The sequence below is a fragment of the Dromaius novaehollandiae genome, chromosome 16, assembly GCF_036370855.1.
Source record: "Dromaius novaehollandiae isolate bDroNov1 chromosome 16, bDroNov1.hap1, whole genome shotgun sequence".
Taxonomy (NCBI): domain Eukaryota; kingdom Metazoa; phylum Chordata; class Aves; order Casuariiformes; family Dromaiidae; genus Dromaius; species Dromaius novaehollandiae.
Genome location: NC_088113.1, coordinates 10264942 through 10290817, shown reverse-complemented (window position 1 = coordinate 10290817; position 25876 = coordinate 10264942). Strand labels below are relative to the sequence as shown.

At 41.0% G+C, this 25876-nt stretch overlaps 1 protein-coding gene across 1 annotated transcript; it reads left to right on the top strand.

Annotated features, from left to right (window-relative positions):
* Window positions 1-10157: 10157 nt before the first annotated feature.
* YWHAB (tyrosine 3-monooxygenase/tryptophan 5-monooxygenase activation protein beta) lies at window positions 10158-24886 on the top strand. Its single transcript, XM_026092981.2, has 6 exons — window positions 10158-10315; window positions 18164-18473; window positions 19494-19617; window positions 20713-20876; window positions 22337-22432; window positions 22962-24886. The coding sequence occupies exons 2-6, from the start codon at window positions 18180-18182 to the stop codon at window positions 23016-23018; spliced, it is 735 nt and encodes a 244-aa protein (XP_025948766.1). The 5' UTR covers window positions 10158-10315; window positions 18164-18179; the 3' UTR covers window positions 23019-24886.
* Window positions 24887-25876: the final 990 nt, after the last annotated feature.

The window sequence follows — 25876 nt, the reverse complement described above, 5'->3', positions numbered from 1 at the left end:
ATGCACTAGGGACACATTCAAAGCAATCCCAGAATATGTGTGCAGCCCATCTGACAGACCCTGAAAAGGAAGGACCTATCGCACTCCCTCGGTGCTGACACTGCCCACCAAAACCATTTTGCTCCAGACATATCAGATGTACCGTACAACGGCACAGTCCATATCTGGGAAAAAGATGGAGAAGAGAAATATGGGAGCCCTAACAAAGTGCCGCCAGCATGGTGAAAGGCTTCACACAAATAGAGATATGGGCTCAAGGCATCATCGTCTTGAAGATGGTTCTGAGGAGAAGGGCTAGCTAAGAACAGAAGAGGCAGAGGAGGTTGAACTGGCCTGGGCTGAGGGAGGCCCTGTGGGTATTGGGGCACTACAAAGGTGTCTGTTTCCAAAGCACATTTGCGGGAAGGACCCTGACTACTGAAGCCATTTTCTGTTTCCCTCCTCTTAGTTAGCTATTTGCAACTTTCCTCTGTGCTGCGTGTGTGCAGGATCACAAACCAGCACCATCTTTAGACAAAGTTCTGATCAATATGTCAAAGCAATCAAATAAAAACAGCATGCACAAAGTGGTATGTACAGCTGTGTATAGACGCTTGCATCATCACAGCTTGCTCAGCAAAGCCACCAAATCGCAAATAAGGAACAGAAAATGAAAAGCAATTTGATATCACCTTTTTACATGGACCACCACAAGCAGATCACATTGTTGGCTCATGATATACTGTCTTGACAGGAGGAGAAATACCTTTTTGCTTGTCAGGATGCCAAGCACACTGATAAGCATTAATGGCCCTGACCAGCCTCACCTGGGACTCCACTTTCCACCGCCCATGGCTCAGGAGCTCTATTTAAGCTCAGCCCAGGGCTATTACTCCCTTCTTTAGCTGTGTTGAGGGGTGCTGCTCTCTAGTCCTGTTACAGCTGTGTCTCACCATGAGCCCTGTTGATTCAGACTCTGATCTGCAGACTTGTCACCATGGACCTGCCTGGCAATCAGTAGACCTACCCCTGACCTGTGGTGAGACTTCCTGGGTTGATCTCAGACCTGCTCCATCACCATGAACTTGTCTTGTGATCTGGATTCTTGGCTAAAGCTGGTCACCATCTCTGGGCCTGCCTCATGCCTGTGGTGGGATGGGCTTTGTTGGCAAGGGGGTCCCCTGTGGCTCCCCATCCCTCAGGCAGCACCTGACACTTGCTTCTTCTCTCTTTTGCTCTTGCCTGTTATCTTCTGAGGTGCCTATAAATGCTAAATGTTGGCTTTCCCACCTCCCTTTGCTTCCCTGTTGCAGTAGTAGTGTTGCTGTAGCCCTGCCTTAGCTAACAAATGAGGTGCAGGGCAAACTCTTGGATCCAGGGGTCCTCCTTCAGAGCCCTGCCCCTGCAGGTTCTTGCTTACTTCCTTGTGCCATCACAGTTATAACACAGACTGCAAGAACTGAAGATGGATGTATGTGATAAAAGGCTCTTTTTATCCCCACCTGTATCAGTTAGTGCACTAAAAGATATTCCCTCTCCTGCACCGCAGACTGTCTTCTGTTTTCTCCAGCTGATGTATTGCATGTTTTAATACAGTATTGAGACATCTAGTGGTTCGTATCACTTGCATAGTTCCAGGGCTAACTGCAATTTTGCAGCGCTTCCAGCAAGGTATCTGGAAGGAAATGGGTTTAAAATAAAAAGGCACACTGTATTCTAGTCCCTGGGGCTACAACTCCATTCCTAGATACATTTCTGTTGGTGGAATATTTATGTATGGATTTATGAGGGTTTAGATATCCCTCTGCATCTCAAAATCACCCAGTTTGGGGAGTTATCACCTATTTTCATTCCAGGATTTCTTTGCTGGAGTTGGTTATTTATTGAGTGCTTTTTGTGTTCCCAGGCATATGACAATTATCATAGACAATTATATAATGTTCTGTCAATCTGAAGGTAAAGGTGCTAACACTTTTCCATATAGTGTCCTGGGCTTTGACTGATTTGTGAATATTCCATAAGCAAATTGAGTTACAAGTTTTGTATGTATATAAACACTACAGGCAAGCAATTCTCCAGGATTGTTACCCAGCAATGTTCCAATGTAATCTTGCTGATAACATTCAGGTGGTCCGGAATCAGCCCCATTGACTTTTCTTGCTCTCTGCCTGGGAAGCAGGACAAACTCCCCTACGCTTTTGGAGGAACAGTGCTCATAATGTCAAGTGATTTCATTAAAAGGTAGGTGTCAGATGGTTATTTTAAAAGCTTCTCATGAAGTCAAAGAGCAGTTTGAATTGTTTCTTATGTAGTACAAGCGAATCTGCAAAAAGCTGGCTTGCACTGAAGGCAAACCTCGAACCACCTCAAATGTCCAACCGTTGCCCTCATCAAGAGGCTGCCATGAAGTAACTTTTGGTCAGTTTTCTTCTGTTTGTGCCTGGGATAGAAATATGGCTTATGTTTGAAAGTGGTATGCTGGTTTCTAAATGCTTTCCATTAGGTAAGACTTGAGTGCTAAAGTGAATATTGGTGGGTTTTTGGGTTTTTTTGATTCTTTCTTATTTTGCCAGTTCAGACTGTCTAGAGCTCAGCAGAGAGATCACGTTGGTAAATACTCATAGGCAGAATTTGAAAATTCTGTGAAAAGTTCTTCCCATTTTGTGACAAAGTGGATCCATTCTAGTAATGTTGAATTTGGTTTCTGAAGTTTATGAAGATCACTGAAATGTCATTGGTTTGCTCTTGTGAGTGATGGTGCCTCCATTATAACAAAATAGCTTTTTCCTATAGAAATAGGTGGCACAAGCGAAAAGTCCTTCATTTTCTGAAAACAGCAGGAATAATACCAAGAAAAGTGCAATAGCAGAGCAGGTTAGGACTGTTTACAATTTTATTTTGCAAAAATAATCTACTTCTGCCATGATGGAACTGAGAAGGCTTCATTTGATGCTCCGTGTGTCCTACCAGTTTAATCAGTATGCCTCAAATACAAGAGTTTGCTTTGAGGATCAGAGTTTAAATATAAATTACAAAGAAAACTTCTAGTTCAGTTTGGGAAAGCTCCAAAAGTCTGTTCTAGAAAAGCTGAATGCACTGAACTGCTAGGGAGGGCTTCTGGGAAGCAGAAACAACTATGAGCACTGGGTATAAGAAATCTTTAGTGCCAATGTTGGAAAAAACTGAAGTCAGCTCTGCTGTGACTTGTTAATCCTTTGATCAGACCTCTGCCATCCTCAGAACTGTTCTCCTGTTCTGACTTAGTATTTTCTTGGAAGCTTTGGACTGTTAAACTATTAATGGTCCAGTGTCAGGTGTTTATTAGGAAATAGATGCCTTGAATCACAAACCAGAATAAAGAACAAATCCATTTAGGGCTGTGCTATTTCAAAGCTCTCATCCTGATTTCCTGAAGAAAAAATGCAGTTTGAGCTGTTTGCAAGGGGAGGGGGAGCAATGGTCATCTCCTTCTGTAATTGTTTCATCACACAAGAATCTCAGATTTTTCTCAGAATTGGAAGGAGGGAAACCACTTATTTAGGAATAGATAAAACTCCATCCTATGCTATCAGTTCTTTTGAAAGTCAGGGTTTGTACAGAATCAAGACTAAACATTTCATATATTTATTCCAATTAGAACCTCTTCAGAGCTCTGTGGCTTGTACAGTTTTAAAAACTTCAGATTATTAGGCTTCCAAAAATTTCAGGCTTTTTTTTTTACTTAAAAGCCAAAAAACACATTGAAAACCTAGGCTGTACTCTGAAGCATGGCCTCAAAACAGATACATATTTCTGTGAGAGGAGCTGGCTTTCCCCAGAGACACTTGGAGAAAACATCATGCCAGTCTCCCTATGCTTCATACCAAAGAAGGAGCTCCACCACTCTGCATTAGGGAGAGGTTTCTCTCATATTTGCTTTAAGGGGCCCAGATTTGTCGAAGCTGATCTCATCAAATCCCAAAGGGATTCATCCTCCTGCCAGTTGAGCTTTCTCCCTTTGGTTCCCACTACAAGGAAGCCCAGCTGACCTGTGCCTGCTGGGAAGTAAAACATTATCCAAAACTTGAGACCTAACCCTGATTACAGTATGGGGATATAAGTTTTTCATAGTGTATCTTTTTTCATAGATCTTTCTGACAGAAATCATACTTCAGATACTGGGAAGGCAGCTGGTTGTGAATAAGTGGGAGCTCTGGGGGTCCCAGGCAGCCCAGGCTTGGAATGTGCACTGGCTTGAAGATCTGTGTGGACTGGTGTTAAATACCAGGAAGAAAAAAGAAATTGGGAAATGGAATAGTACTTGATTTTTTCCTAAAGATTGGAGTTCCTTACACAATGAATACTTGCCAAGCAACCTCAAAATATCAAGCCTTTCTTTAGGGTTTATCAGAAACAGCTAATAAATAAAGATCAGGGTTTGGGAAGCTACCTCTTCAACACTCTTATCCTGCTGCTTTGAAACTGGATTTGCTTAAGGTTGTGCAGTTGGTAGCTTTGAAAGACTTGTTGTTTGTTCCTTGGTTTCAATTTTCCTAGACATTATGTATGATTAGATGTACACTCCACTCTACAGGTCTTAACAGCCATAAAATTTACAGCATCATATTCCACTCCATTTATGGCTGCTTCTTGCACTGCTGCTATTTACTGAGCTGAACATAAATTACCTGCATTTAATTCATGGCATAGAGTTTCAGTGAATTTCCCTAGAAATAGCATTCTGTTTGGGACAACACTGCCAAAACTGCATTCCTAGAGCTGAATTCTTAATTCATCCAAGACACTTATTCTGTCTGTATTCCCTGTCATTTTATGCTATTTAGGTTGTCATATTCATGGTCTCAGTTGTGTTTCTCTCTTATTTTGCAATTAAGTTCTTCACTGTGTTCTCTAAAGTCACCTTTAGACACCTCCAAATTAAAACAGTCATTTGACTTCAGTCCAAATTGCATTTAATAGAAAAACTGTACTAAATCATTTGCATTCCTTGGAAAGGAGAAAGCATTGAAAGATGCCCAAACAAAGTATTATTTAGTATAGTATCTTGCTGTCCAGATCACACTGATGTGGGATCACAAGGAAAACCTGCTCCTCTGTGAATTAAATATTGCTTTAATTGAAGCTAGTAATAATGCTAATATTCTACCCTATGCAAAATGTTTATCCCTGATCCCAGTTTGGGTTCAATCCATTCAGAAGTATATATTATCTCCTATTTAATTCTAGCTATTTTAATTCTAGTATAAACTTCATCACAGCTGGCAATGTCACAGGCAGTTTATGCAGAGAGAAAATAGATGTTAAATGTAAAATTCTTCCTTTCAGGTTTCTTCTTTCCTATTGCAGTAATATTCATCTGAAAAAATATTCATTGTTTTCCTCTTTCGTTCAGTGCTGCTTTTGTACAAGGCTCCTTTCCCATCTCCATTGTGTACAATTGCAACCAGCACCACCAAGTAATGTGATTCTTAATATACCTGACCAAACTTCTGCTGGACATCCAATTCATCAGTCCCAACAGAAGACATAACTGTCACAAAACATTACGTTAATTCTCTTTGGGATCCATCATGTAATACATTTAGTGATCTGTGAGATCAGCTATAGAACAACAGAATTCAGGGAGTGTCCAGACTGTCAAGTTCAATAGAAAGAACAAAAGATAGAGTAAAAATGTATAACAGAAGAATCAAGAAGTAACATGTTTAGATAACTAAACTTTGAGCATTTTTCTTACAGTATGAAAGTGCAACTCTTTCTCTTTCCATCCAGTGAAAGATTGTTGGCTAGCAGGGGAAAAATAAATTGCAGGGACTGATCATGCAGTGCCATCAAGTGTTTGTTTTTGGCACCTACATCATCTGAGATCTATTGCTTTTAAAAGAAAAAATGACAAAAAATTGAACACATCAGGATTTTATTTCTGAGTGAAAGTTTTAACAGCCAGCAATGTTTCGGAGGTAGCTGCCCCCTTAAGTGGTAGCTTTGAAGTAACAGCAAAGAAAGCTAATTTATGTTACTGGAGATTCTCATAATCCAGGTAAAAATGTAAACATTTCCAGTGCAGATATATTTAGATAGGATTCTCAGAAATTACTTGTAAATAAATATAACTAAACCAAAGTAAAGTTACCCCAGGTACTCAATTACATACATTTAAGTTAAACAGAAGAAGGTTTCTTAAAAGACAGTTGCTTGCACTGGTTTCTATTGCTTCCATGGTCTTGCTTATCTTATATGCAGTGCACAGTACCAGATGGTTAAATGCTATCTGGAGATTCCTAGCCTTGAACAAGGACTAGTTTCACTTCTTGTTGTTCACCTTGTAAATCCTGGATTATGTCAGTGATCTTCCCCCTTTGCTCTCTGATAACTTTGTTATCAAGTTAATCCCAGTAAGTTGCGTCCTTCCAAGAGAAGTGTGGAACATCACTCTTACAAAGTAAATGTATGAATTTGGAAAGGGCTATGGAAGTTCTGGCGTTCCACAAACATCAAGAGCAGCAATAGTTCATGCCCTGGTCTCACACCCAAGCATGTCTCTAGCTAAAGAAATTAGCAGAGCAACTTGGAGAATTGTTTCATTGTGAATTAAGCATATATCTGCCCACCTCTCCATAAATATGCTTCCCTGACCTATTTTACAATGCATAGGCAGTATCTGTTTGAAGCCAAAGCCAACTGTCTAAGAGTTAGAAGCTATCACATGGACCTAAACTGATTTCCTCTGGGAGATTTTATTAATAAAACTTTGATATATGGCTGGTACCTTGGACATTGTGCCTGGAATCAATCATTTTGGCAGATTGTGTAACGTGTGCAGCATTCCTGCTCCAAAGGGTTTAGAATCTGCTTAGTGCCATCAGGTAACATCCAGCTACAATTTGGCGAGAGGAAGGAATACACAAGACAAATGATTAGACTAGTGGCTAGTTAGAAGGCATATACTGAAAGTCAATGCTAGAAAAAGCACAGGAACAAGTAAGCTTAGAGCAAGTATAAGAGCTTTTGGGATGATGTAGACTGAGGGAAGAATTAGGCAAAGGAACTATAAAAGAGAATACCAAGTGCAAGAGGACAGCACTGAGGAGGCAGCGAGGGTAATTTATGTTGTCAGGAAAGAAGGCAGCAGAAGGAAATAGGCTCACAACTGACAGTGAGACAAAGACAAATGAGGATATAAAAGTAGGACCAGTTTTCTGATCCTTCATTTGAAGATGCTTAGCATTTACAGAAATGTTTAGACTGCTAGAATGCTAAATTGAGCCAGTTCTTTGGGCTTTGGCCCTTGAAAGCAGGCTAAAGGGCTTCAATGTGGGGAGGACTCAAACTGGTTAGAAGAGTGGGAGAATTTAGGCATCTGTTCCCCTTCTAGGGGAAGTGGATGGAGGGAGGAACCCAAACTTTTTCCTTCCATTCTTGCTGAAAAAGTCCTTTTACTAAAGGGAAATAGTGTGACTCCTACACATGCAGCTGAGTAATTCAGGAAGTCAAATGCTTGTAGACCCTGCCTCCACCCTGATAAAAGGATCCTCTGTACTTGATAAATGTAACTAGCTGGTTTGTGTCTGTTTGTCACAATGGTACCTGAATACCTTAAGGATGCATGTGAAACATGATGTGACTGATTGTAACTATTTATCATTTAAAATACAATATTTTGCTACATATCTCAGGTTCACTCCTATGCTGCAAGAAGCTGGATGCCTAAGGGCAGGTACCTTGTGCCATCTGCTGGAAACGAATCAGTATTACTGCTTGTGTGGAGAGCAGATCCAGCCTGCCTTGTTTGGCAGCAGGCCATCTTTAATAATGAGATGATTCCTTTTCTTTTAACTGTTATTGATGCCAAGTAAACTTGGTATTAGAGAAATATTCTGCTGTCCTTTCTCTGTAATGAAACATGCAACAAACAGGAACAAACTGTCCTTGCACATCTTGGCTGTCTGCAGAGAGGTCTCCTCAAATGAAGCATATTGCATATCCAGGTAACAACACAGGTCTTGCAGTTCTTATAATGAACCGCTTCTCTAATGAGGGGGCTCCATCCTGGCCGTGGGCTGTCTGTCCCCTTCCTCAGAGTGCAATCATGTGACTTCTTTCCTTGTGGTTTTACTCACCTGCCTGCAACTCACTGAGTACTTCAAGATGTGTGCTTTCAGCTTGGTGGGTCTGCTCTCTGCAGATCAATGGCAAGATTAACTGCTGACCAGCTGTGAAAGCCAAATAGGATTTGTTCTTCACTGCTTATTTCCCTGAAATGTGTTGCTTTTGGAAAACTTGAGATTGCAGTGCATTTTCTACTGAAGAGCTAGGCAGGTTGGTTGGTCTGTATTGAGCTTGTTTATTTGTGGATTGAGTCTGTCCCTGAGAAAGGCTGTCGTTTTACGAAGTTTTGGATCTCTTGTCTTTGATTTGACTTGGCTCAAAGGAACTATCTGTATTTCCCCCCCTGAAGGGCTGACACTTATAAAAGACTTGTTGGTGTTGTAACTTGCTTTGGAGTTAAGGTTTTGCATTATTCTAGCCATTGCCCCTCTGTGCCTGCAGGAACTGTGAGAAGTATTCCTTATCTCTGCCACTGAATCAGGAATACAATAATTAGCAAGACCCCGGAGAAAGACAAGCTCACAGAGAAATGAACTACAATATCAAGAGTCTCAGTCTATAACTCTGTAGCCTCTATCTCAACATGTACGCAAATGCAGAAGCAGTTTATTTGCAGCATTATTTTTAGCTCTATATAACTACACTGCTGAACTGCTCTACTTGGATAATGCAATATTTTCAAAAAAATACCAGTGATCATAATTTGAAATTGGAGAAATAATACAGAGGAAACAGGGTGCACCTAGTGGAAGGAGAGCTAATGATCTGAAAGCATGGGTAGGGGAGTGACTGGCTAGACTAGACAGCAAGGTAGCAAGGGTGTGGGAATGGGGGAGCGACCAAATGAACAGAGTCAATATCCTTCTACAAACCAAAGCGTATATGGGGATATACTTAAAAGGAGTGTTGCATACAAGACACATGAAGTAATTCTACCACTAATCAGCACTCCTAAGGCCTCAACAAGAATGCTGTCTAGGACAGAAAACTAAAAAACATGGCCTGTAGAGAAGATGGGGGGGAAACGCACACAAATTTAGTCCAGAGAAGAAAAATGAGAAAATTTATCATGTTGAATCACTGTAAGATAACTCACAGGTGCTGATTCATTTTTCTCCTGACTTTCCATAGTAATTGACCTTTGCACTGAGACTCTTCAAGAAACCCTGATGAAGTCCTTCCACCACTGAAAAGGAAACTGTCAGTGATTTTGACAGGACCAGGATGTTATCTGAAAGACAAAACTGGACTCCAGGATGTTGCAACTGAATAGACTGCTTTTAGCCCCAATAATAATGCTTTTACAAGTGGTGCTGTTACCAATTTGGGGCGGGGAGGCAATCAGTACTACTAGAGACTAAGGACTAATGCTTTATTGTGGGAAATGGGGTTAAAATGGGGTTAAAAGCTAAAATGAAGAGCTTACATGCTGAAGATGGACAAGATTGGACAGATGAGCGATTACCAGTGAAGAACCTCAAGGACATGAAGTCTCAACCTGTGGAATGTGTGTGAGCTTGACTAGCTGCCCCATCTGCAGTGGATGCAGCAGCCTGGTTCCCCTTGCAGGGGGGATGAGAGACACAGCAGGAGCTGTGACACTACCCTCAGGCCCTTCCTCGCTGAGCAGTGCGTTGTGAGGGCCATTGCAGTGCCACAAAGCAAGCTGCAGCTCTGCTGGCCTTGCTGCGCAGGAGCGCCAGCCTGGGGGTCTCGTCTTTACTCAGCTGCTGATGCCGGAGAACGTAATGACACGTGTGACTCCTGCTCTCTGCTGACTCAGTGGAACCAGCCGGCTCAACAGCCCCGGGGGGGGATAAGTACGTGCGCCACCCGCCTCTCAGCTAGCGGCCGCGCACCCCTGAGGGCCGCGGGGCGCAGGCGGCTGCGCAAGCGCGGGAGGCGCGGGCACGCGTAGAGCTCCCCCTCCCATTCGACGCGGGTGGGCTGAGGAGAGCGGGGGGGCGGTGCGCCAGGTGTTGCTATAGCAACCGAGCGCCCGCTCGCGCGCGGCCGCCACCACCCCGCTGGCCCAATGGGGAGGCGGAGCGGGGGGGGAGCCGCTGGCACTCCCGCCTCGCGCCGGAAGGGGCGTGTCGGCGGCGCCGGAAGTGGGAGCCGTAGCGCCGCAGGGTGTGTGCGCGCCGTGTGTGCCTGCGCGACGCGGCCGCGCGCTCGGAGTCGCCTCAGCCGCCCGGGAGTCAGGCCGCGGGGCCCGCGCCGCCAGGTGAGGGTCGCGGGGCCGCCGGGGCCGCGCCCGCCGCCACGGGAGGCCGGCCCGGCCCGGCGGCGCCCGCCCAGGGCCGGGCAGCGCGAGGGGCCTGGCCTGGCCCTGCCTCCCCGCCCGGGGCGGCGCGGCCGGGGTCGCCTCAGGCGCGCTGCGGGAGGGGCCCGGCCGGCGGCCGCCTCGCCCTCTGCTCCTCCCCGGCCGAGCGGAGCGGAGCCGCGCCGAGTAACGGTGTGACCCTCCCCTGGCTGCGGCCGCGGGGCCCGGGCCGGCGGCGCCGCCTCCTCCCCCGCGCCCGGCCCTGCCCCACCCAGCCTGAGTCACTCGCTGCCCGGGGCGCGGCCGCCGCGCGCACCTGTGCGGAGCGGGCGGGCCCGGCCCGGCCCCTCTGCCCGGCCCGGCCCTGCCCTGGCGGCCGCGGAGGGGCGGGAAGGGATCCCCGCTGCCGCGGTCGGTGTCTGAGTCCCTTCCTGCCCCCGCCCGTGGTCATGACCCCTACGCCCAGGATTTGGGGGGGGGGGGGGGGGAGTGGGAGGGGTGCTTCTCGCAGCTTTCACAAAATCAGGAGCTCGGCGCCTGCCCAGAATGATGAGCCCTTTCAGCCTTAGTGTAGCTGCTGTTTCTATGACGCTTCGTATGAGCCTTCTCATGCACCACCAGAGGTGATCGCAGAGATGTCTTGGAACAATCACGAAGGGAGCAACATAATTTTATTGCTTATTTTCAAATTTTGATTATTTGTATCCATTTGGAAATAGAGGTGAGCTTAGGGAAGACTGCAGAGGGGAGGAAGGTTGCTTCAAGCTAGTACTAACGTATAAGAAGACTGGGCAATAATCCAAAACTAACAACCATAGGTTTTATTTGAGGTATGTATAATCTGCAGATGAGAGTTAGGATGATCAAAATATGAGTGGCATGCAGTCACTGTTAGCAACCAGGAGCAAAAATGTATCTAGTGCAAAGATCACAGTATAAACTGGTTGCTTTCAGTTAAACTTTTTGTTTCACTTAAAATAGCTTTTCTGGTGGGGGGGAAACATTACATGTCATGTAAGACTATAAAAACTAAATTGCTATATACAAAAATTAGAGAATTTAAGGACATTTGTAAGGCTTAGTTGAAACTTCACACATTGACTGGTACAGGACACCAGTCCAAAAATTTGAATACTTCTTTATTAAAAGAGAAACTTGCTTTTAATTTTAAGTAATTTGGAAATGTAAATTAGCCCAGAAAAGAAAAAAGTAAGGATGCTAATGCCTTATTCACCTGATACTAAATGACTGCAAATAAGAAGATGGACTATGTAATGTGTTTATATTTTTAATATTTCCCTTATCAAAATGGTATCAATAAAGTGGTAGACTCTTAGCACAGATGGGCTTAGTGCAGTTTTCTCAACCTAGTTATGTCAGTACCGCATGTTCTGATCTTTGCTGTTCTGACGTTGAATCTTTTCTTTAAGGAGGCCTTTGCCAGGATGCAGCGTTTTGTGATGTATATGAACAAACTCAGATGAGGATGAGTTAAGTAAATAATGATTTGAATAATGGTGTAGAAAGCTACTCCTCTAACCCATCTGATCTAATCCATCCCAGTAAAACCAAGGCATTACAGTAGCGTGCTTTTTATATGGTCACACTTTTTGCCCCTCCCTGTAATATAAATACTCTTAAGTTTATTATTAACAAAAATGATTCACCTGCAATATGAATAATTAGCTTGTAATGAATTTTACACCTGGGGGAAGATTTTTTGGGATAACTCACTATTTCCACCTGGACTCTAGCCAAAAACAGTTATGCTGGTTAGAACAAAGAGGTGTAATCATGTAAGTATATTGTACTTTGGAACGGAATGCTTGTCTCCACCTGCCACTTTCCTATATGGAGTGCTATAGATAGGCAGTAGTGCTTTCTGGCCTGCAGCCCCTCTTTTGCAGGAGGTTAAGAAGAGTGCATCTGCTGTCACTAGATTTAAGTTGTTCATGCAATATCAGTATCTTTACAACTTATCAGTACCTGTGATAGAAAATTCTTAATTGTCTGTAAAGATTCAAAACCACTAAATGTTGTAGAAAAAGTGGTGTTGGCTAGCTTTAGGATGCAGCAAGTAATGATGGCTGAAGGTGGCTAGAGCAGGTTTAGGCAACGGTTTGTAGAATGTTTGTTAATTTTATCTTAACGTTAGCATATAGATTTGGGCTGAAGGGCAGGCTATATGGTTAATCAGAAGATGCAGAGGAGGCTAAAGTTATGTGATATTCGGGGAGAATATCACAAGTATGAAGTGATTTTCCTTTTCCCTCATTAAATTTGCAGTAAATTTTACTGATTTTGTTATTATACCAAATTCTTGACAGTGATAGAGGAGCTATCCATCTTTCAGTGTTCAGATCTTACTGGACATGTTTATTTTCTGATCAGTTATTTAACAATATCTAGTAGCATTTGAGGGAATGTTCTGCATTTATGTGCTTTGGGTGATGCACAGGGTTATTTACAGTGAGAAAATGAATGAGAATAATGATGTCAGTGGGTAACCTATGTGTTGTTTCTAGCATTCTCACCCCATACCTGAGCCCTAAAATCACAACAGAGAAACACAGCTAATGGAGTGAAAAGCCTAGTATTAATATTAAGCAAAGAAGGTTCCTTGCACTGCATCTAAAGAGAGTTAGTTCCTTCCTATAAAGAATAGCTACTGGGAGCAATGTCCACTTGATACTGAATACCACTGACATCATGCACGTTCTGCCAACACTGCAGCTTTTGTGTCAGCATGTGTGTACCTGAATTATGGGGAAAGATTTTCCATTTGTTTTAGAAATAGCTTCTACCTATGCCAAAGCTCTTAGTCTTTGTAATTATAGAACTGCAATTTGAAATACCACTTACCTCATGTGAATGTTTAATTTTGGAATGAATTGCCTATGCAATAATAAGGTATGTCCACATGTTGTTGATAGATTGAACTATAAATTCTGTTCCAGTCTGCTGCTTTTCCAGCCATAACTTGTATAGACTTGCAAAGTCTGTAACTGAGAAATAGGATCGTGTCACGTTTGACCAAATCTGGTTTTACATTCATTTCTCACAGTGAGATATTAGTCTGTCAATCTGCATCTCTGCCTGACTCATTAGTGACCTATATGTCAATGCAGTAATAGCACTGCTTTCTCACAAAATTTTTACAAAGTAAAAGTGTTTGTCTGATAGCTTCTCATGCTTGCAATAAAGAGAAAAACAATATTAAAAAAAAATCAATGACTTAATTAGCATGAGAAGAACAGGTCGTTGAAAGCAGCAGACTTCAGGCCAACGTAGGCTTATTAGTATTGTCTTGCCAGTTCAATATGTTATATAAGCCGGATTTTTTTTTCAGTATCCGTTTTCGTCTGATTTCTGCAGACTTTAAATGCAGTTACATCTGATCTATTTTGACTTTGTCCTAAACAGCTCATAAAGATTGGGAGTAATAAAGGCTACCAAGCAGGTGTAGTCGCTGCTGAGTATAAGAGGTAGTTCTCCTCAAACTCTTGCAATCTTCTGAAGAGCAGTTGTCTACACGTTTTACTCCTCAGCTGTCACTGAGGTCTAAGCCTCCAATTCTATGCGTTTATCCTCTCTTGACAATTCTGTGAGCATACTTTGACTTTAGGTGCTGTTTCCAGGATGGTCACAGCGTCCCTTCCCTATTGCATCTTCTACTGAAAGTAGCAAGGCAGTTATGAACTAATGTGTTCTACAGCTTTTGACATCTACCTCTGATGTTTGATAATATATATTAGAGCCTTGTCTACGTAGTTATAAAGCTCCTTTGGGGGTGGAAAGTAAGCGGTTGTAACTTTTAGTATCGGTATAGACACTATTCTGCACCTGTAACAGAGGTTGAAAGAGTTGAGGCTGTATGGGAGAGAGATTTTTTTTTTCTTCTATTTTGAGTGTGGGAAGTAGGATGATTCAGATCTCTGGCAGGTGAGTGGTATTGGCTGTGACTGCTGGCTAGTGGTTGGCATTTCTTATTGTAAATAGTGCCCAGCCACTATTTTTCAGGGCTACTAAGCTGTGGTTTGACAGATTCTTAAGAAGGCAGCGTCTTAAGAATTTGAAATGTATTAATGCATCTGATATGAGAATCTTCTGCATAGAATGAACAAGTTTCAGGACTCCTCCATGGCTGCAATTTGCACGCCTTCACTCCTTCCATCTTCCCTCTTTCCCCCTTGCCAACATGGCATGGCTTCATTAGTACTAGACCAGACCATTCCTTTTGGCCTTCTGTTTGTCACTTTTGTTTTGCTCCTAGCTGCAGGTAACCCCTGTTAGATGGCTTCTGTTTGTGGCCTAGGACTATTTTCAGCTCTAAGCTTCGCTTGTTTGAGACTATGGCACACTGATCCATTGTTCGAATGTGACTTTCATCTCCTTTATGGGAGAGACCAGTTATAACTGATAGTTGCTTCTTTGCCTTTTCAAACATCACTCCTTTCCTTGTATCTTTTTTCCTTCTGGCAAACACTTCCCTCTTTTGGAGCTCAAGCCAGCATAGCTCTGCAAAGCTCTTCTCCAAGCTTCTAACAAGGTAAGCAATGGAGAATAAAATAAGGATTTTAACAATGTTCCTTTATGCAGCAGCCTGTGAAAAAAGTAACGGTAGGCTTACTGTCAGATGACAGACATTTCGATGTGGGGCAATGACTTTACTGCATTGAAGTTGTTTTGCATACATTGTATTGAATAGCATTTTATGGATTCATAGCAAACCTACTAACAGTACAGATATTAAGATGAATTAACTAAACAAATCAGGCTCCTATACACTTCTTTTAATATATGGCAAAAATAAACCATTCAAGTTCTGAGGAACTTAAATTTCAGTATTCAGGTTGAGTAAAATTTAAGATGTACATAACTGTTAGATTACTGAGGAAAATTGTTTGATGGAAAACAGCATTCTAATGCTTTGTGCTAGTGTTTGGGCTGTGTCATTGATGTGCTAAACAGGTTTCTAGATTTCAGCTTTTATCCACTAGCTCTTTATGCCCTTGCACTTCCCTCTGTGATTTCCTTAGTTTGTCCTTATATGAACTCATTGACTGCCAGGAACTGACTTGCGTTTAAAGATAAATTTATCAGTGGGCTTGATAAAACAAACTCGGCGCCATTTCTAAACTAAACTCTATACTGTTTGTAAACCGAATTCTGCACAGATGATTTGTCTACAAATTAGACTACTATTGGCAAAGTACAGATCAAAGATAACACTGACCTTTCAATGGCAAAATGTAAACTGTATTGGAGCTACACGCCTCTGGACTTCAACAAGCAGCCTTTTCTACAGAATAATTGCATTCCATAGGAGCAAGAGGAGAAGATAAGATGATTGCAATAGAAATGCTTCAAGAAGCTGTGCATGAGGCAAACAGCTGTTTTTTTTTTTTCAGATGTCTTGTTATTTAAAGTCGTCTCTTGTAATAAAAAAGCATTATTTGGGTGTAGCTTGTTCATGGTCAGATTACAGTGCATGGGTAAAGGGATGCAACCACAAACTAGTTTCTAGCACATAATTAACTTACTGCTGAGTTAAGGGAATGTTTTACAAGTTTTGATAGACAAAATAATTAAAAATGGAATGGTTTCTGGTCAGTGGTAAATGGTCTGGTGATGATTTCCTTAGGCCTCTTATATGCTGTTACTATGATATGCTTCAGAATGGGAAAAAAAAAATCTATCTCAAACTCCACTCACCCCTTTCCATTCTCAGTAACTATTCTTTTTGGTAGTCTGCAGAAGCCAATGATAACACAGCGTATCCCTGTGGTAAAACCCTCTTGGGGAAAACAGAGCCAAATTAATCATGCATTACAAGATAACTTGTGATGCTGCTACCCACAATCAGTCTGTCTTGTTGAGCGCTTCAATCTGAAAATCTGTATGTCACCTTTTAATAAGTGCCAGAATCTACTGATTTAAAAGCAATGTTTGAAATGGAACTGATCTACTGAAGAAATTCACTTACAAGTCTGCCAGAGGGCTCTCTCTTTCAGGAGGCTGGTTTTAGTATTACATATCCCATTTGAATGCCTTATGTGGAGGATGCATTGGGCTCGCTCCGCAAAGGAGCTTTGAGTACAAGGAGGAGTGAGCATGACTTGCATGCATGCAGTGGGTGGGACATTTCGTTGCTGGTTCTACTCCAGCAGTTTCGATATGAAATAACATGGTTTGACTTATTTTTGGTGGGTTTTCTTGCTAAAGCAGCTTCAGCTGGAGGGATTTAATATGCCCATCCCAAAATAATCTTGTAGTGGGGGCTCTGTCCTTGGAAGTAAGAAACATAGCTGTGAAACTCTTCATACACAGGTTCTGGTTGAGGATTTGGTGTAGAGGTTTCCCAGCATAATAGGGTGACAGGTGATACTCGCATTAAACACAAGCTGGGCAATATGTGTAAGACAGTGGCAGTGTTGGCCTGTCAGATTGGGTCCCTTAGAGGAGAGAGGCATGGAAACAGCTAGAGCAGTGGCTTTCAGTCTGTAGAGAGCAGCAGACCCTTGTCTGATGAACATAAGCCTGTGATAAGTCAATGATAAACTACTTGTTCTTATTTACTTTTTCTTCTTCTCATAGGAGTTTTCTTTAGGCTGTTAGATCTCAGGCTGAAAACTTCTGATCTGGAAGTCGAATCCTGACTGGGCTTTAGGGAAGATAGCTCAGTACTAACAAGAATGACAGTTCTGGGCCTGTGTAAAAATGGATGTTTACGTACTTGGAAAAATTTTACGGATAAATCTGGGGCATCTGGGAGTTTATGTGAGGTATTGAGGTCCACTCCTGTGATGAAGATGATGAAACCTGTTTTACTTCTCCTGTGCACCTGGACCTAGGTGACTCTATATAGACTTGCTAGTTCCATGGCAGACTTAACTATATGTTGGCACTGTCTGGTAGAAGTAAGCAACGTTCAGTTTCCTCACTGACATATTCTTTGCTAACTTAATTTTTCATCACTTAGGTTCTTCAGTTACACTCAGTCAGGGGCCTTGTGGTCATGTGATGTGTTTTTCTTGGCTTCAGTTGCTAAACTGCAGTATCAGAAATGATAAACAAGTTGTTTCCATATAAGCAATTGGTTTTGTAGTAGTGATTATCATGTGGGCCATCTCCCATTCAGTTTTCCTGAATGTCAGTGTTATTTAAAAGATCATAGAAACCTGAGGCTGCAGCCATTCTTGATGTGTAGGACTGTCCCTTATGTATATGTCAATGCCTATTAAAAAAAAAAAAAAAGTTTGGCAGAACAGTATAAATGTATCATCTGTGGTTGCCAACTGCTACAGCTTTACCGAGTGTGGTTTATTTAAACCCAGAGAAACACCTTGTGTAGTGTGTGAGAGCTGTTCAGTGTCAGCAGGAGCTGTCCAGTGCGTCAGTGCTCTTAAACTGTTGCTGTTGTAGAATAATGCAAAGAAAAAAAAAAAAAAAGAAAGAAAAGGCTGTTGGCTTCTGGGTGAGAACACGCAGTGTCTCCCCGACTTACCATTATGGGCAGTATGGAAAAGGGGAGGGGTCTACATAGGGAACTTATTGATATTTTAAGGTCAATATGAGTTTTGTTGCATTTTGAAGAGTAATGCTTTCATAGTGATTGTGCATAGCTTCTATGTGTGAATTAATACTTGCAAAACAAATAAATACAAAAAAACCCCCTTCAAGTAAATTATTTTACTAGAGTTGATAAACTTGCCACTTATTAGTGACTCTGACTTCTGTTTCACCCTTCAGCATTCACTTCCGCGGTATAGACAATCAAGATACGTTTTCTCTGTCCTTCCTCCCCAGCAATTACAGGATAGCCATGGATAAAAGTGAATTGGTACAGAAAGCCAAACTGGCTGAACAGGCCGAGCGTTATGATGACATGGCCGCTGCTATGAAGGCTGTCACTGAGCAAGGACATGAACTGTCCAATGAAGAAAGGAACCTTCTGTCAGTTGCCTACAAGAATGTCGTCGGTGCCCGTCGCTCATCCTGGCGTGTAATTTCCAGCATTGAACAGAAAACAGAGAGGAATGAGAAGAAACAGCAGATGGGAAGAGAATATCGTGAGAAAATTGAGGCTGAATTGCAGGATATCTGCAATGATGTTCTGGTAATAATCCAACAGCAAAAATAACAGTAGTTAGTACTGCAGCATTGTTTAGAGAGGCTTAAGGAATCTTATGAGATCTGTAGACATTGCAGCACCTTAGCAGGGAAATAATTTTGCATAGCCACATACTTAAGTCCAGTTCTAGCTCCTAAATCGTCTAGTTTTTCTTGTGTAATTTATTGGATTCTCGCTTGTTACAAAATTGCTTTGTTTGTGTGGGTTTTTTTCTATTTGAAGGTGCTATGTGGAAGACCCCTTACTACTGGCTAGTGATAATCATGAAAATAAATTTAGAGCATGAGTCCTGCTAAAAAGCCTACCCATTTCTTAAATTCTCTCATTAAGGAATGCTGACATTCTGAGGCTTGCTTAGTCCTTTTTTGAGATAGAAAAGGTGTATACTTCTTCCCCCAAATCAGTTTCCTTGTTTCTTTCACTTAGAAGAGCGCTATCCTTTTTACTACTGTACAGTTTGCGAAAGATTTGCTGTTTGAGAAAGGAGCAGTGCTGTTGGTACTCTCAGCCTTTGCATTTTCTTTTTCTGAATGTACATGTGCTGACTTCGCTGCTATTCAGAACTTTTCACCTGGAGTTGCAGGTAGAATCATTATGCTGTAGATAATTTCACTGCTCTCTACAGACCTTAAATTTGTGGAAGCAACAGTGACTAGACCTGTGTTAATTTAAAGCTGCTGCTCTTGGTTAGCACGCTTGTGTACGTGGGTTTCAACCAGTTTGTTTCAAGGAATATCTTTGCACTCTTAAGTTAGTTTGTTTCTGCAGGAATGAAATGTGGAAAGCCTCAACATAGCAAGTTTTCTGCTTTCCAGGGATTAAGATACAAGTAGTTTTGTTTTTGTTTTTTTTCCCCCTGAGTTTAGGTAACAGCAGACAAAATGTTTAACACATGAGTATACATAAGTCATTGTTAATGGTTTAACATTTCATGCTTACCATTGTAATGAAGACTGTTTCAGACATTTTTATGACTTAAAAAATATTTGATGTTTGCTTTCTCAGGAACTCCTGGATAAATACCTTATTGTCAATGCCACACAGCCAGAAAGCAAGGTCTTCTATTTGAAAATGAAAGGAGATTACTACAGATACCTTTCAGAGGTGGCATCTGGGGACAATAAGCAAAGTAGGTAGAATTCTCTCATTCTGCTGGGGACTGAGCAGAACAAAGTATAAAAATACTTGCTTTTTTTCCCTAGTTTGAAGTATGTTTCTTCTTTTGCCACTGCGCTGTAGTATTAAAGGCAGGCACAGTACCAGTCACTTTTAGACAACTATACTTCAGTGAAATTAATAGAAGTGATTGACAGACGTTCATCAAATCGGCCAAATTCTGCTTGCAGCCTCCAATCTCAGCAACTGTTTTTTAGCATGTTTGAAAGTGCAGCATCCTTTTCCTGGTGCGTGGAAGAGAAGAACGTGGTTATTTTTCTGGACCATGGCTTGCCTCATTGCTATGTCTCCCCGTTTGCCCTGTTGCTATTGTCTGCTCTTTAAACCATGGCTTTAGCTTACAAGTCTTTGCTATTTGCAAGCTTTATGCATTCAGAATTGACATCTTGAGTTACTGGATCCTAAAAGCATTAATCCTGAACTGTTAAAGCGATACTGAACTGTGCCTGACTTGCCAGTAAGTGGCTGATGTGGTTCATAGCTCGCTACTTTAGTTGGCCATTGTTCTGGAACTTGTTGTTACCTATCACCCGGGAAGGAACTGTTGTCTTTCCTCTGAAACCCCAAACTGAAATGTGAAGTCCATGATCAGAAACTACCTACCAAAAGTTTCCTTCTCAGGAGTGTTTAAATAGGTGTTTTAGATATCTTTCCCCAGATGGTTTTGTCTGGGTTTATCGTTCAGAACTACTACTTGATTAGCTAGGCTGGACACTAGCACTTAAGCACAGTGGACTTTGAGTTTGGTGGAGCTTATGTACGTTCAGATTTATTGGATTTTATTTTGAATAAATTTCATTTCAAGTCTCTTAAAATTTTGAACTTAATTTCCATAGGTCAAAGCTTTAACCAAACAAACTATTTCTGCCTTAATAGTTCAGCCAGTGGTAGGCTTTTACATTTAAAATCACTGAATACTGCGTATGTAAGTGTATGAATATCTGGTCACAGGAATTATTATTTCATAAATAGTCTAGACCAAGAATATAATAGCTTCACCCTTAAAGTACAATGATGTGCTGTGCATTAACATGATTACTTCTTGCAGCAACCGTAGCAAACTCTCAGCAAGCTTACCAGGAGGCTTTTGAAATTAGCAAGAAAGAGATGCAACCAACGCACCCTATTCGACTTGGTTTGGCTCTCAATTTCTCTGTCTTCTATTACGAGATACTAAATTCTCCTGAAAAAGCCTGTAATCTGGCAAAGACGGTAAGCACACTCTTCATACTACCAATCTTGTGGAAGCTAAGGAGATAATTACATGTATACAATAGCGTTTTGAAGATAGGTATGCTTTCTCAAATCAAAGTCCTTAAAAATGTTGGCATCTTTAGACTATTGTCATCTTTGTGTATTTTCAAGTAAGTCAGTAAAGCTAAGTTAGTCTAGCTAAGTTAAATGGATGTTAATTTGCTAGTGCAGTTGATCCAGTGAAAGGTGAGAGAAGGTGTGTCTTTGCACCTCCATATAATTCTCTTAGAATGCACTTGTATCAAATTCAAAAACACTTCGATTAATCTAACACTTCTAAAGTGAAGTATTTGTTTTAATTTGAATACCTAGCAAATACATTGAGTGTCTTCTGTGTGATTAGTCACAGCCCGAAGTGTGTGTGTGTGTGTGTGTGTGTGTGTGTGTGTGTGTGTGTTTGCCTCCCATCTCTCCAGAGACCTGAAAGAGCTTGTGTGATTGGTTCTGCCAAACAAATAGTCACTTTTCTCTTAGCCTTATCTCTAAAATAATTGCACTCTAAAATAAGATGAGAGTCTTCTAAATGGAGGTTTTTATATCTGTAAAAGTCATCTGGTAGTAACTTGAATAATATGGCATTAGGTGAATCTTTGTATTCTTCATATATGTATTGATGGTACATTTTAACAAGAAGTAATGTTTTGCTATGAAAAATGTTGCTGCTGTTTCTGTGGGGGGTTTTTTGGTTTTTTTTTTTTTTTGGTTAATGTGCTTATATCTGTTGAAACCTGAATAGAAAAAGGGCACTTTTTCATGATTCTTAGCTTTCAGACTTGCAGCATGGATTTCCATGCATAATACATTAATGGGAAGAGTAGCTTTGTTGATCTCTAGTGGAACATACCTGATTTCCTACACTGCTTCAAAAAGAAATTCAAAAGCTTTCACCTCCATCCCCCAAAAAACTCGTCTCCCATTTTCTTTCCTACTAATTTGTATTTGCAAAAAAAAAAAAAAAAAATATATATACACATACATATATATAAAAAAAAAATTTAATGATACTTCTGACTTTTCAGTTTTATTTTACTGCCACTTCAAACCACTGAGGCCTTCATTTCTAATTAAAATACTTCAGGAAAAATACTCTAATACTGTTCCTCTTAAATCTGACTTTGAGCTGTGCGAAGTATTCTCCAGTATGGCAATGAGCATGCTTGCCTCTTCAGTACTTGGTATTGGCATGGCAGTAAAGTTGTTCTGGGCTTTAGTTTGGACCTCCATGAAGACTTCTGTTTTCTCACTGGTTGTCCAGGGGTATGGTGCTCACTTTGGCTTGAAGTTCTTCTCCTGGGGGAAGAGAAAAATACTAGTAGTTTTCTGGCACTGAATAGTAGCGCAGCAAATTTGTAAGATCTGTTTAAGATGAAATGAATTGAGAGAGCAGAAAGTGAAAGCCAAGTCTTCCATATTTTTAGGCATTTGATGAAGCGATAGCAGAGCTGGACACGCTGAATGAAGAGTCCTACAAAGACAGCACTCTCATCATGCAGCTGCTTAGGGACAACCTCACTGTAAGTATCAGAGGGCAAACTGCTGCACTGTGTGCTGCTACTTCGTTAGGCTGCTGGACTCCACTAGGTGGGCCTTAACATCTGAAGATTTATGTAGTTCTGTGCAATTAAAAATGTCTTTTCTGAGTCAGTAACTGTACTGTCTTAACTGCCTGTGTTAATTGTACTGTTTTTTTGTTACTGGGCTAGTTAGACTCGTTTCTTTAAATTAGAAATCGCTTGTTAAATGGTGTAAACAGACTCAGCTTTTCAGTAACACAAAGTGTAGTTTGTCTGTTTCTCAACAGCCTTCGAGAAACAGCACATCTCAATGGCAACTTTTGCTTGCTTTTTGCTCATAATCATCTATCCATTTTTGTTTAAAAAAAAAAAAAGCTGTTAACATCTTTAAAAAGCTGTTTTACAGCTTTACTGTTAAGTTAGGTGAGAAATTTGCACAACTACTGCTAATTATGCTGTCTTCTCTTTCCTGAAAGTTGTAATTGACTGCATGCTTTCAGCATAAACATGTGTTTGTATTTTCTTACAGCTATGGACGTCGGAAAACCAGGGAGATGAAGGGGATGCTGGGGAGGGAGAGAACTAATGGCTGTCACGCTTCACTATATGTTCAATGTCACCCTGTATCCTACACATATATCCCTTTGTGCGACAAGCAAAAAGAATAGTACATCGACTTTCACAACCTCAGCGTAGCAAAAACTATCTGTGGGGTAAAAACGGTTGGTGTTTTGTGTACTTAAAATGGAGGTCGGTTATTATAATGGTATTCTGAACTTTCCTATGATGAACATTTGCAGTTATGATTACCGTGTTTATATTTTTAACTGAACACTGTGATTATGGGTTTTGTGATTGCCATTGACTTTACAAAACTCTTATTGGTAGAAAAGTAGACATCAATTATGTAACTCTGGCAAGCTTAATTTGGCACTAAAATAGTCGAAGTACAATTCTGTTGTAAAGTTGTACAGAAAGTTATAGAGATTCTATTGTGACACTGGGGCATGAAAGGAAAACAATCCAATGTATGGCATTCCAGTTAGCAACACTGCTACGAATTAGTTTAACAGGCACACTCTGTAGACATTTTTAACCAAGTCTGAGGCACCGCTTTCAGTCAAAAGCTCACTTTGTCAATCTTATCTTTTGGGGGATTGGGTTTATTTTGGGTAGAAGGGTAATGGGGGGAGTTAGCAGCTTGATTTCCAAACTCTTTACACTGGCAGATAACTGGGATTTGACTTTTAAAAGTGGTTTCATGCTCATACAACATGCGTGACTAAGCCCCTTCCCGCAGCAATAAGTTACCTAATTATACCTTAAATATTTTTCAGTAATGAGAATTCTTGGTTCACTACCATGGACTTGCAATAGGAGAAGATTCAATTTTTTGAATGGCCTTATTAGTTTGGATGATACCATAAAATGATATGCCACTTTTGCATTACTTTACTCTTAGGTGAATTGAAATCTCCATGGTAATCCCATTTTGAATTTATCCTGAAAACTTTTTAAATATTCCACTGAGCCATCTTTAAGATTGCTTTATAGAAATTTTTCTCCCATTGAACTCTGTTCATCCTCAACCCTCTCACCTGTTTAAACTTCATTAAAGCAACTTTGGACTCCCACATAATGGTTCATCTTTTCTTTTCTTTTTTTTTTCTTTTTTTTTTTTATTATGGCTGATGTCAGGATGGGGGGTGAGACCTGAGTCTGCTAGTGGACAGGTTTCTTTCTTGGATGTTTGAGAGCTGCCAGTGCTGTTGCAGTCTTTGGCTCTTTCTATCTGCCACTTAGAGGTAGTACCAGAATCTGGCTCAGATATTCAAGATTTCCCATTTATTTTACTGGAGTGCAGACCTTATACATTTGTAATGCTTGTAACTTGTAATATTTGAGCTCCAAATATCCTCACCTACTTATGTTCTCAAACATGTCCCATTAAATAAAACCTAAGATGAGTTGCGTGAATAATGCAGTGGAAAAGATTAGGAATAGTCACCTATCAGTCTCGCGGTATCATCCCTCTACCTTAACATTCCACTTAGCTATATAGGATCCATCTGTTTGTCTGTCCATCTGTCTGCTGAAGAGAGAATTTCATGCACTGATTTTAAAACTCCCCTCTACTAGCTGAACAAATTGTGCAGTTAATACTTGGCGCTTGATAAATGCAGTAGTGAATGTGGAACCGAGCCTGTCTGTATATCTGGTAGCTCTTTTCGCTTTGTTTTTACTGACCAGTATTCTGCCTAAAGTTTGCTTCTGTGACGGTTATATTGCCTAGCACACACGTGGTTGTGAGAATAGTATAGCAAAAAGAAATACCTGGTTATTGATGTACTAGATTTGTGTATGTCTTTTAAACAGTTCTAGTTTCACCTTACACAAAATAATCAGGAAAGTGTAAAAGAATTCAAAAGTGAATAATAAAAAATTTTATCAGTTGTTTGTGTCTGTTATCTTTGCCATACTTGTGGCAAAAAACTTGTGGTAGTAGAATCACCACTTCCTTTTATTAACTGCTCAGATCTTGGATTGCTTGAATTGATTCATGGTTTCTAAAAGGTACTAATATTCTATTACTCATTCATTTTTCAGAGAGAATTTCTCACTCACCCCCCCAAATCTGTAGTAGAGAACATTGGTTCTCTTTGTTTCTGTTAGGGTCATGCTTATAAATGTATTGTTGTTGTGGGATTTAAAAGAAATGCAGCTATAAATATCTTCATTTTGAACTTGTTCTGAGTCATTGCATATCATAACACATTGCACATGAACAAAGTCTGTTCCAGTGCTTGCTGCTGTTGGCTAATTACATATAAAGTTTTTTCCTCAGGGAAACTTTTAAATGCATATTTTTGAATGCAGGGTGAGCTCTTCAGCTGAGACTCTTATCTGTTTGCACACCCAGTTGCAGTTGTGAATTATGACCTGCATATGCTGTAGCAAACTCCACTATTGTCAGTTGGTAGCGTATAGAAAGCAGTATGTGTGTGCAAATGCATGTTTAAATGCAGGTGGAGGTGTTTCCCTGGAAATACAGGGCTTAAAGAGGTGAATAGCAATGGTCAGGGTAGTTGATATCAGTCATCCTAAAATTGCCAAGCAGGTTGTTTGGGGCCAAAACAAGTGTCCTTTCTGTTCCAAGAGCCTCTTTCACTCTTCCAGTGCAATCACACAGAGGTGTGCTTTGCAGATAATGCCACTCGGCTTCATTTGCTTGCTACTGCAAAGGCATTATGCTGAAACCTACCTACCTAACTAGCTACTGACCAAGCACTAATCTGTCCTACACCATGGCTTTAAAGGATTGTCTCCATTTATATCTGTAATTATTGGTGCTTTATCATTTTCTCCCTTAATAAACATGCCCGCTCCTAAGTGATTTTAGTGTACACTAACTCCCAATCTCTTACTATGCTAATGACATTGTCA